Source organism: Carassius auratus, chromosome 17 (genome assembly GCF_003368295.1).
Source record: "Carassius auratus strain Wakin chromosome 17, ASM336829v1, whole genome shotgun sequence".
Lineage (NCBI taxonomy): Eukaryota > Metazoa > Chordata > Actinopteri > Cypriniformes > Cyprinidae > Carassius > Carassius auratus.
Genome location: NC_039259.1, coordinates 16,297,076 through 16,309,707, shown reverse-complemented (window position 1 = coordinate 16,309,707; position 12,632 = coordinate 16,297,076). Strand labels below are relative to the sequence as shown.

The 12,632-nt window shown below is 37.7% G+C and overlaps 1 protein-coding gene across 1 annotated transcript in view; it reads left to right on the top strand.

Moving 5' to 3' along the window:
- adck1 (aarF domain containing kinase 1) overlaps nucleotides 1-12,632 on the top strand; it is a 99,857-nt gene that overhangs the window by 21,850 nt on the left and 65,375 nt on the right. The window contains exon 4 of the mRNA XM_026286084.1: nucleotides 8,327-8,530. Coding sequence (XP_026141869.1) covers nucleotides 8,327-8,530 — 204 coding nt within the window. The remainder of the gene's footprint in view (nucleotides 1-8,326; nucleotides 8,531-12,632) is intronic.

Below are 12,632 nucleotides of genomic sequence, written 5' to 3'. Positions count from 1 at the left end.
ACAGTCCCTCATACTGTGAATTTAATTATTTGTTGTTTCTCTTTTTTTGGATAGGTTTAATACTTATCTTTTTTTTTTGTAGTTATTAGCTGATTTCACGTATACTTGGTAAATAAGTCCTACAGAATTTCTAAAGATTTTGTATTTATTAAGTTTAGGGTTTTATTTATTTATTTATTTTTTTGTTAGGTGCTTGTTTTAGTTATTTTTTACGTTGCCCGTAAGGTAACTTGTTCGGTTTACTTAGTTTTGTCGTGGCCACGAAATAATAACTTGTGGGAACGTGATAATATGTCATGGCCACAAGAAATACATGTCGTTACCTCGACAAAATGATCTCGTGGCAACGACATATGACGTTCCCACGAGTTAATATGACGTTCCCACAAATTAATATCTCGTGGCCACAACATATTATCATGTTCCCACAAGCTATTATGTCGTGGCCACGACAAAACGAAGTAAACCGTACAAGTCACTTTAAGTGCACCGTAATTTTTAATTTGCTTTTGTTTTTGTTTAGTTTTTTATAGTTTGTTTGATTTTGTTTTGTATGCTTTTGCTTAGTTTCTTTTTTACATTTTATTTTGTTTCGTTTTTGCTTTGCTGTCTTGTTTTTTTTTGGGGGGGGGGGGGGGGTGAAATCTGATTTCTCCTTCCACAATTATTAAAGAACTTTGTGTACCTATTTGTTTACTGGTCATTGCCTTAAATGCTGGGAAAGATACTAAAACTGTTTAAAATTAAAATTACAAATGGAATTTTCTTGAACATGTAATGGTTAGTAGTTTCTGTAATTGTTCAAACATCATCTCTTTTAAAGATTTTTAAAACTCTTTACTTGCAGGTCTTATATTAAGGGATATCTAGCATTAGGGGAAAAAAAGATGGCGTCTTAGGTTTCCTCTGAGCAGTGGAGATTTGAGGAGGTACGGAATAGTGTGCTGTCTCTCCGAGGAGAACAGTAAATCAGATGCTGCTTGGGCTCCACCAGTGCATGAAATGGCTGCAGTAATGAATATGCGGCCGGTACATTAGCATGCTTTAGCCTCTGTCTCAATTCTTCTGTCGAGTTCTCACTTCTGATAATCGTCTCTCTCATATTCTGAAATGCAAATTGCATTCTTATCCCAGCAAAGCTAGTAATAAACAGAGACAACTTCAAATTAAGTTTTTTAGAGGGGTTTTACAGATCCAGCACTGAAAACTGTTTGTTTGTACATGTGCAGACGGTATGGACATTTTTGACATTACTTTTGCATTCGTTACTTTTTGCAATTCAGTTGGTCAATGGATAAAATTATGCATTTAAAAGTCAAATTGGTTCAGATTTCTTAAGCTTTTGGATTAGCAACAGAACTGATGTTTTAACGTGCTTTACCACAATTACATTATTTATCTCTCTTTTTTAAAGCAATAGTTGGCTCTATAGGGGCTCATGTGTCTCATGAACAAATGCAATCAAAGTAAAGGGCCACTGACAAGCTTTCACACTGATTGTGGCATGTCTCCTGATTTTCAAATTGCTTATTGCAGCACTTCACTGACCTTCCAGCTTCTAGCTTTCAGACTTCCCACATAATCTGTGGATGATGATGGTGGGGAGACAAAAACTGAAAAAGTAGAGTAGCACTGTTAAATGTTTAATTGAGTCTAAATAAATTAATAAATCAACAAATAAACACATCAGCATTAAGTTTCACATCCTGAATAGGAGGGGAAAGGGAAGCTAATATGGCACATATATTGGCTCACAGAGCATTCAGTTTTGAAGTGTGGGATTGCATAATTCAACCCCTATTGCTGCAGATGTAATCTGGGATGTCTGCTTTTATTAATTGAGTGCAATGCGTCTGCTGCTAATGGCATGCTATTCTTGAGGGCTGTGGTAGCATGTGGTAGCTGTGAATATTTCTCAGGTTATGATGTCTGTTTTAGGTTGCATGCTTTTAAATATCAATACTTTATTCTAAGGAATTTGAAAAAGTCATGGACAAAGTCGTAATGCACATGATAATAATGTTATAATTAGGGCTGCAAAATGATTAATAATGATTAATCGAAACCCAAGATTTAGAATCTGAAATCTGTTTTCACTCACTATTTTGTACATAAAATATGGAAAGAAATGGTGGTTAAATTTTATATGCATGTCTTTAGCCTAATAAAGAAAACCATTTGCTAGCACTGCAACTGCTTTGTATTTATTTCAGATGTTGCCCTTTGACCTCATCTTATCCTTTTAATCGGGGCTAATCTTTCTTCTTGGTGGATTTAGACAAATAGGCCAGTTAACCTCTTAACTAAAGAATCACTGTTGCTTGTCTGGAATAATAGCAAGCTCATCTGAATCCATTGAAAACCCACCAGGCAGAAAAAGACTCCTTTCAGAAGTTGCAAAGGGGCTTCACAGCATGGCTGTAAATTTAGGTACGGATGACAGGAAGACATGCCCTTACCAAAGTTGAATAATCCCTGCCGATATTTCTAGCACTTGCATTGAGACTGAACGGAGGTGATGAACACATGATCTCGTGTTTAACAGCATGAAGCATATGTTTAAATCGTAAGGGCAGAGTAATCCATGAAGGTTTTGTTTGTTTTAGGTCTGTCACGAATGAGAGAAACTTCCATTTGTTTGATGGCATCACCACTAAAGGGCTAAGTGCATCTCTGTTCTACTCAGGCAATTCATTACTGTATGTTAATTTGTTGCTAGCGCCAGGAGCTAGCCAAACAGACCCCACAGCCCTCCATCTGGCCAGGCAATTTCAAAAAGTGAGATGGGCAGCAGTAGGTGCAGCTCGCAGAGGTGGGGGGAAAGATGAATAAGAGGGGCTTTTTAATGGTCTAGTGTGCATTTATTGACTGCTGGGAATTTTCTGAGATTGGGCAGCCGCTAAATTGCCTGCTCCCTCCGAGTTATTCATGAAGTCACAATGTAAAGCAATAATTGCCTGGCAATAGTAGATGCAATTTCTATGAACGCATGTCGGTCCACTTTGCTTACAATAGGAGTGACTGGGTAAGCCGCTGTGTAATGATGGAAGTGCACAGAACGTCTTTTCACCTCAAACGACAGTGATCACAGAAGAGTGAGCCATCTTTTTGTGGCTTTCCTTCATGTAGACCTTTCATATACATGAAATCACTTTATTAAGCAAGTAAGAGAGAGAAATGAGTGGACACAGCTTTGTTATTATCACTGCTATGCTTATAATGCCTGGTTTGGTTGACTTCAGGTTTAAAGCTGTCTGGAGGTGCGATTCTTTGGTTACTTGATCAATAGGGCTGTAATACATGACTCCAGCATTTTAGAGGTCATTGATTTGCACTTTTACCCCCAAAACATGTTTGTAATATGAGAAAAATGTCAATGAAGTGCTCACTTAAAATGAGTGGTTCAGCTAGCTGTAACACCATATCTGTCAGATGTCTCTGAGGTGATATTATAACATGACACGGGATGTTTTCATTTACTTTCAAGTCTAAGGAAATTTGCTTGTATCTTGTTAAGGTTGTGCAATATGTGCAATTTTGTCATAAAGAACATAAATTATATATTTTTCATCTTCTATGTATATTTGCATGTAGCCGTATGTGAAATTTTGCAAGCTGTTAGCTTAGCATGTTAGCGTAACATGTGCTACCTATTTAAGAAAAGATCTTATTAACTTTTGTTTATAAGGTTAAATGTTACAGTAATGATGTGAACTTGTTACAAGCTAATTTTAGTTCTTAAATTCTTTTCTATTCAGAAATATTCACTCTAAAAAATGCTGGGTTGTTTCAACCCAACTTTGGGTCAAATATGGACTAACCTAACTCTTGGGTTAAAAATTTAATTACAGAATTTAACCCAACAGCTGAGTTAGTCCATATTTGACCCAAAGTTGGGTTGAAACAACCCAGCTTTTTTAGAGTGTTCTCTCTGGACCTTTTTCACCCCTATCTTTCATTATTTATGAATTTGCGAACTGATTTGTATTAAATATTATCCAGCATAATTGCATTATTATAAACTCACGTATTGCTTTATTTTGTGTCTGTGATAAGTTCTTTTTTATCAACAAGAACTTTGAATAAAAAAAAAGAAATAAAAATTGTCTAGTTTCATGTGCCACATTTACTCTACGTTCAATAATAAAGAAATGTACGTATAATTTCAGTTCGGTGACAGACTGTCCATAAGGAGAATTCCATATACCTTGAGATCAAGAAATATTGTAATGTCTATAATTAGAGTGTCTGGAATATTTATGCCAGTGTTTGTTTCACACTAATAGCCATTAGATTGTTTGTAGTGTACTGTATGTTGTAATTTGCTGTGCATGGATTTTCTTTTAATGCATTTTAGTTATTATTTTTAGTATGCACATCTTATTTATTTGTGCATGCATTTATGTGTTTATTTGTATTTGCATTTATTAATGCTGAGCAATCAACTTTTAGTTCCATGAAATTTTATTAGCAGTTTGATATTTTAAATGATGTGATAAATATTGATTTTTAAATATATTTGTACTTATTTATACTTGATGCCAATTTGACCCGGCACTTTTGCCTTATTGATGCGCTGAGGTTAACAGTTCGTCTTAGCGTGTCAAGTTTGTGACAGTATTGCTAATTCATGTTTCCTTTGATGTGAGACTGATCATTATTCTTTGGTGTTTTGTGCACAGTGAGAGCAGGGATAGCATAAGAGGAACCTCTGCTGCCTCCCCATTAGTCCCCTGGCAATAACATGCTCTGATGATGGTCCTACAAAGCATTTTTCAAAGGCCATCTAATGGCTTCTGTCTGCCGCTGAAATATGTCATTAATGTCTGTGGCAATTACGAGAGTTGTCAGAGCTCCGGCTTTGTGCCGCTCTGTCCACGGATGAAAGGGTTGTGGGAAGAGAGAGAGAGGGATGGAGGAAGGGCTTTTGGGGAGGAGGAAGAGAACAGCAGAGGAGGTGATAGGGAGGTATTGGGAATTGCTCTACTTGGGTATTAATTGTACAGGGCCTCGTTGACTCCACAGAGCAGCATTGACAGACTGTACACACCAAAAGAGAAGCGTGGTGGTTCACTTAGGGATATTCAGAACAACCAGTTTTCAAAATTGACTTGTCTTAAGTAAGCAGTTTGTCTGGCTTGTTTGGGTTTTTTATTGACTGATGCTGATGTCAGTATGAAAATATATGAAAGATGTAACCTAAGGCCGTTGGCTACATTTGCTATATTCTTTGTTCTATTTGATACTTTGATACTTCATATTGCTGTTCTATTATTTTCAAGTTCTGTGGTCTTAATACGGTACTAAAACCTAACTTTTTATACATAATACATAATACAAATAAAATTTTAAAACTTGAACTTTAGGAGTTCATTTGAGGCAAAAGTCATAGTTAATGGTTTGTTAATAGACAGACCCAAGTGTGACACAGTTTTGTTCATCATTTTAGGGATAATATAAATGATATAAAAAAAAAACTATGTAAACTAAATTGAGTAAAAAAAAGAATGATGTTTAGTTAAAAATAGCCAAATAGCTGCTGATTAATGATCTCTAAGTAGTCTTTAAGAGTTATCAACATGTTTAATAGGTTTGATTTAAGTTGTAGTGTTGCACTTTCTCCTTGTTTATGCTCATTTCTACAGTCGTAAAGGTTGAAACCTCTTTACTGAATGATATAACCAACAAATTCCAACAGGGAACATTTTGTACCCCCATAATACTCCAGTAGTCTTCTTGGTCAGGTGCCTTTAGTTTGCCAGAGTTCATAGCCAAAGCATTGCATGTCTGTTCTTCCATGTATTTGACCTTTTCATCTATATCTAGCTCTTTCTCTCTCCCCTGCCCACGTAAAATCAGCTCTTTCTGCTGAGTTTGCCTGTCTTGAACGTGTGGAGGGCTTCTCCTGTGCCTCCCCCGTGCTGCGTTGAGGACTTGATTGGCTGTCACACTTGTGTTTGCTGAACAACTCCTGTGACAAAAGACTCTTCAGCATTGCCTTGATGGAAGACAAGATTGACACCTCATCAGATACGAAGAGCGCTCTTGTGTTATTTCGCTCTCTGCTGGCTCGCAGTAAATTGCTGCAGTAAATGCTGCCCTTTTCATATATATAAAAAAAATAATAATTCTGGAGAAACCAGTGCCTTTTTGCCTGGATTTCCTTTTCTGTGCAGTTTTGAAAATTAGCATGTAAAAATGCACAGAAATTCAGGATCCTAATAATTTATTTATTTTTTCTTTAAAAGCTATGGATCGCCACAGAGGCTCGTTGCACGAGTGCAGCTGCAAATCAACCAATCCCAGTGTGGCTTCGCTTTCACTCCCTGCAAAAAGCCAACACGTTCCCCCAGGTTGCCCCTAGTGGACTGGCCATGCGATTGCAGTAGCCGCGGGTGGTTGGAAAGTCTGTCTGCCTGCCAATGGCGTCTACAAGTGCCAGGACTGTAAGATGGCAGGTGGCACAGATTTCTTTCCTTGGGTTTTTAGCCAGCAAAGACTAAAAAAGGGTAGACCTCCTCTTCTTATCCCTTTTCCCATGCCGCCGTCCCCCCACTTTGCTTTATTGGTTCCACAGATCCAGTATAGGAGGTGTTGAAGATGAGCAGGCGGAGATCATGACTGTTATTACTGCCTCCTTCGTCTCTTATTAGCCCTGCCTTTCTCCTCGACACATCCTTTCCATCAAAAGCCTGTTTGGGCTCTGGGCTGGGAAGGCGAGAACCACATGTTTTGTATCTGCCGAAATAAAGTGTCTTCTCATCACCCTCGTAATTATCTCCGAGCTGTCACATCCTATTGGCTTCTCCGGGCATGGAAAATGGGGTTTTGTGCATGCCGCAAAGCCGACCAGCCCGGGCTGCCGTCGGTGGCGGCAGCGCTGAGCTAGAACAGTGCTGCAGAAAATGCCCATAGGACAACCTTTAAATCTCCCATCCACTGCATGTGAGGATTAACAGCAAATCCTGCCTGACAGAAGTGTGTTTACTCTCCCCTTGACATCCTGTCAGAAATATCACCTCCATCCAAAGAAGTTTTTTGGACCTGAGGGGGTGTTGCCTGAGGAAGCACTCAAGAAAAAAATATATACTGTGGTTAAACTAAAATATTGGAGGTGGAGGAGACCTAAAATGTATGGGGATTGTGGTGCATAGGCGACAAACTGGCATGACCTCTCCATATACAAAAAAGCATAATTATCACTGTTGGAACTATTTTGTCACTATACTAACAAACATATATTTACATAAACCTAAACAATTGATCAAAACCAAAATGTACAATACGGACTGTGACCACCAAAAAAAATTAAATAGGATCACCAATAATTTGTAATTATTTTTTTAATCTGGTGCTGAACACCGTTCTGGATCATTGCAGCCCAGTTTAATCCCTGCGCACACATGATGACACACACATACAGACTCCCCACCCAGTATAATTAGGTGCATGTGGACTTTGTCTTTTGAGGGATGATTCGAATCGGACGACCGGCCTCATATGCGGCCCCATTTGGAGCACAAAAACTGTCTTTTGTCAGGGTGAGAGGGTTAAGAGAGCTCATTTCACGGCAGTTTATTTGCTCTGGTCCCAAAGGGACGTCCCTCCAAGAGTACTATCAACTCCACCAGCTGGTGTTGGGACGGGACAGCACAAAGACCCCCGTAAAAACTGACATCCCATTTAAACAGCATTTAAGACAAATGAGATGATGGGGAGGGAACCTATTGTGTGTGTGTGTGTGTGTTTCTTTTTTTTTTCTTCTTTTTTTTTTGGGTAGCAATGATTCAGGCAACTTATCAAAATATGCTTCTTTTATGTTGTTCTTTATGTTGTCCTTTCTAAATAAAAGCGAAATAATATGCTAATTAAAATGAACAGTGGTTGTTGTCTTTTCTAGATTTTCTTGCTGTGCCTTTTTTGGGTAACATAGCCATAGGGGATATATATATATATATATATATATATATATATATATATATATATATATATATATATATATATATATATATATTGATTTGTTGGTCAACATTTATTTGTAATTTGTTGAAAACAGATGTGCTGCTTAATATTTTTGTAGAAACTTTGTTACTTTTTTTTCTTCTGGATTTTTGATGAATACAAAGTTTAAAAGCACAGAATAATAAAAAAAGGAATAATTATTTATTTGTAACATTATAAAAACAAATTTACTGGCCCCAAACTTCTGAATGGTAGTGGAGTATTAATAAGAATTAGGAGAGCTACTAGAAATTATTTAAATTAGAAATTCATTGGTAAAATCTTTGGTCTAGTTCATGAATTTCATTTGTTTCTCTTTCTTCAGGTTCACAGCCGTTCGGCAGAGAGGCTCCGGGACTTGTGCTGTGCGAACAGAGGCACCTTCATTAAAGTAGGGCAGCACCTGGGGGCCCTGGACTACCTCCTGCCTGAGGAGTACACCAACACGCTGAAGGTCCTGCACAGCAGAGCACCTCAGAGCAGTATGGAGGAGATCAGGCAGGTCATACGAGAAGACCTGGGGAAAGAGGTTTGTTTTTCTGTCTGTCTGTCAAAGTATATGCATTGAATGAGTGATGTAAGGAAGTTAGGCATTTCAGCAACTACTGTACTTGATTTTCCATTCATGACGTATTTCTGGAATATTCAATTGGAAATAATCTGGAAATGAATTGTAAATGTTGGTTTATTCATTTATCTTGATTTTAATGATGCAAATCACATTTTCTCAAGTCATTATTGCATGCTGCTCCTTGTGAGAGACGGGCTGTTATTCAATAATTGTCTCGGTCACTGTGGGTCAGCAGGGTTAATGTCATTTGAGAGAAGCTGTGGTCTCCCTTGTCCTCTTCTGTCAGCACTTTTGTGCGCCTCTCGTCAGAGCAGTCATCCTGAAAGTGCTCCCTCTCAGAAATGTTTTGACAGGCATTTAAATTTCGGTGGAGATAATTGTTCTGTTCTGAAGATGACCTGTTCAAATCATCTGTCAGCTTGTGTTCTATTGTTTTGTGTTGCCATCCGGCTGTTTTCTCACATTACACAGGAACAAGGCCATTCAAATGATGCTGCCTTTTTGAGAAGAGGTGTTTTGTTACTTTTCAAATCAATCAGACATATCATTTTACCTGAGAAATTATTCACTTAAAAATAAAGGTTCCAAAAATGAGTTTTTACAGTGAGACTCTTGAAGGACCTTTTTTGGTTCCCCTTAACTTAACTTAAAAAAAACTTTTCTTGAAGAACATTTGAATAATCCAAAGAAATTTTTTTTCTAATATAAAGACATTTTTTGCAATGGAAATATTCCATGGATGTTAAAGGTTCTTCGTGAAATCATTGATGCCAATAAAGAACCTTTATTTTTAAGAATAAAGAAAGAAAATCTTGCATTGAAGGAGGTACCCAAGTCACATGGTGTGAATAATTCACCTCAAAATGAACATTTACTAACTCCCAAGATGTCCAAGATTTATTTGAGTTTGTTTCTTTATCGGAACACATTTGGAGAAATGTAGCATCACTTGCTCACTAATGGATGGATTATTGTGATGTTTTTATCCTCTGTTTGAACTCTCATTTTGACGGCACCCATTCACTGCAGAGGATCCATTTGTAAAAAAGTGATGTAATGCTAAATTTCTACAAATCTGTTCTTATGTAGAAACATGCTCCTGTACATGATGGATGGCTTAAGGGTGAGTAATTAAAATTTTTGGCTGAACTATTCCTTTAAGCAACAACCTAGCAAGTTTTCTTCTTCCGAACATCTAAAAATCTAGTCTTTTTAATGCATTCCCACACTGTGGCAATAGCAAATCCTGTTGCGTTTGAGTATCTTAGGTATTGTCAAGGTCACAAAACTTCCCAGTTCTGGCTGAATGACCTTGAGTAAGAAGGACATTTCAAACCTGTAATCACTCAGCCGGAGTCTGAGCAGGTAACAGTTAAAGAGCTGCCCTCCATCTTTTGACCTTGAGAGGGCTATGCTTGAACCTGACGCCTCTAGGGTGATGACTGCATCTTTACAGTTTTATTATTGTAATTATTAGCTCTAATAGATCAGTCTGACTTCTTGCTTCACTGCCTTCCCACCTCCCATTTCTCTCTCTCTCTCTCTCTCACAATCCCCATCCCTCCCTGCTGTATGACATCCACACTGACTGCAACATTACGTAATTCTAGCCAGGTCGCGACTGGCTTGTGGAGGTTTAGGGTTTTTTAATGCGTATGTGTGTGTGCTGTGAGGTAAGAAGCATTTGAGACGTTGCTGTTTGTGTGTCGGGAACTGGAGATGGAGCCGTCACGGCTCGTTGGGCTCAGTGCGGCGGGAGAATAATCTGCCTGCCTCTGTGTCACAATAAAAGTCCCCCCAATTCTCTGGCTTTCTCCTTTTGTCTCTCGTTCACTCCATTATCTTTTCTGTGCGAGAGTGTGTGGATATGTAGATTAGGTGCGGCTTGCGCTCCTAATGTGGTGTAAGAATAATGCGTCTCTGTATGCTCTGTGTCAGGTCAGCGCAAGTGTTTTTAATGAACATTATTCATCCGGATTTAGTAGGGACGTTTCTTTGAGGAGAAAAGCATAGTCATGTGTTCTCAGGGAAATTTGGAGGAAAGAAACAACAACTATGAAAAATTAAAGGATATATATATATTCAATTCAATTCATTGAAATGAATTGAATTGAATATATATATATGTATGTATGTATGCATGTAGTGTAGCAGTTTTACTATTTAGTTTTTATGTATGTGTGATTATAATTTGAGTTTAACAAATAATGTTGTTTATCAATTATATAAATTGTTTTATTTATTCATTTGTAATCATTAGTTTTTATGTAAACATCAGAATTTAAAACATAGAAATAATGAATATACATATACATATATAAGTTTACAGCAGACTAAAAAAGCCAAACCCAGAGAAGGAATCTTCACAGGAAGTCTACCATACGCCACTGGGCTGTAGTATCTATTGTGCTGTTCTGTTCCATGACTGGTTGGCAATGCCCTTCAAACACAGTCTCTGCCAGGGCTTTTAGTGAGAGTCTCCTGCACTGTGAGGTAAACCACAGCATCCCAGAATTCCCCCACCTCCCCTCATATTTATTTATGAGGCCTGGCATGGTCTCACAAAATCAAAAAGCTGTTACGGGTGGCTCTGGATCCATTTAGATAAGGAATTATTGATATCGCAAAGGTGTGGGGAGGAAGACACACACTGGTTTTGGTTTCCTCTCAGCTTGCCTTCATTCTATCTCTTTAATTCACTATTCCTTAAGCCCCTGAGCAACCGAAATGTTGTTCCATTAGATTTCCAGCTAATAGAGCCAGACCTCTGCATTATACACTCTTGGTATAGTAGAAAGCCACTCAGTTTGTATATTAATATGAATATACATGTATATACATTTATATATTCTATATAAAATACATACAATTTGTAATAAATTCCCTGTCATGTGATAGCGATACTCTGCTTTTATTGTGACCTTGTTAATGCATGACACCTCTCAGCACACAACAAAAGAATAGCTATTATCCTTCTGCATTGCATGGCTTTCTAGAAGCCTTCAGGAACGTTATGTGCTGGTGAACAGCATTAACCTCCAGCACACTGTATAAGGGAGGGTTGGGTAGAGGGACTGAAAAAAGGACGAGGCACTTAGTAGTTCAATTATGCAAATATTTATCAAAAGTAATTATCACATTCTGGTGAAAAATGGAGCCAATTACTCAACGCTACCTAGTTTTGAGCTCACTTTGGGGGGAAAGAGGGCGCACACAACAATTTGAGCAAGCACTGTCAACCATGAGCCTTAGGGGTTGTTTGTTAATAAATAATAGTATGAATTGAGGTGGTTGTAAACTTTAATAATAAATGTAAGAAAGTGTAAACTAAATTTAATAAATGCACTAGCTTAGAAAATAATTGCACAACAAGACAAAGAATATGAGTCCTTATTCATGCTAGATTTCTCTGGTCTTGTTTTTTTTTGGGGGGGGGGGGGTAGTTTCTAGTCCGGTTTTATGATAGTGAAAGTGAATATAGATAGAATCATCTTTTCTATCTTCCACAAGATGAAAATCGTAATAGTGATCACTTAGTAAAATAATAACGCAACAAGATATGCAATATAACATGATATTCCTGCCAGAAAAGGCCAGACTTGGCCAGTTTTATTGTCCACAAGATGAAATTGTAAGCACGATCGCTTAGAAAAGTAATGGTGTGCATTAAGATATGCACTTTGTGATTTTATCCATGCCAGAAAACGCCTGACTTGGATTTCTCTGGCAGTTTACTTTTTTGGGGATTTGTTTGCCAGTTTACTGCCCACAAGACAAAAATCATAAGTGTGATCGCTTCGAAAAGTAATAGCGAAACACGATGCACAATTTGAGATGTTAATGCCAGAAAAGGGGCAAACTTTGAAATCCTTTATCCTAACTATGAGTAATTTTAGATGCATTTACAACATATTGTAAATATCGTGATTCCGCGATGACGACATGTGACCTTCTAGGCAAACTATGCGTTTCTATAGCAATACTATTAGCGCCAAACCGTTAAGTGCTTGCAGAACTCATAATTACAACTTGTAAACTCAGAATGTTCTAAAAGCTACGA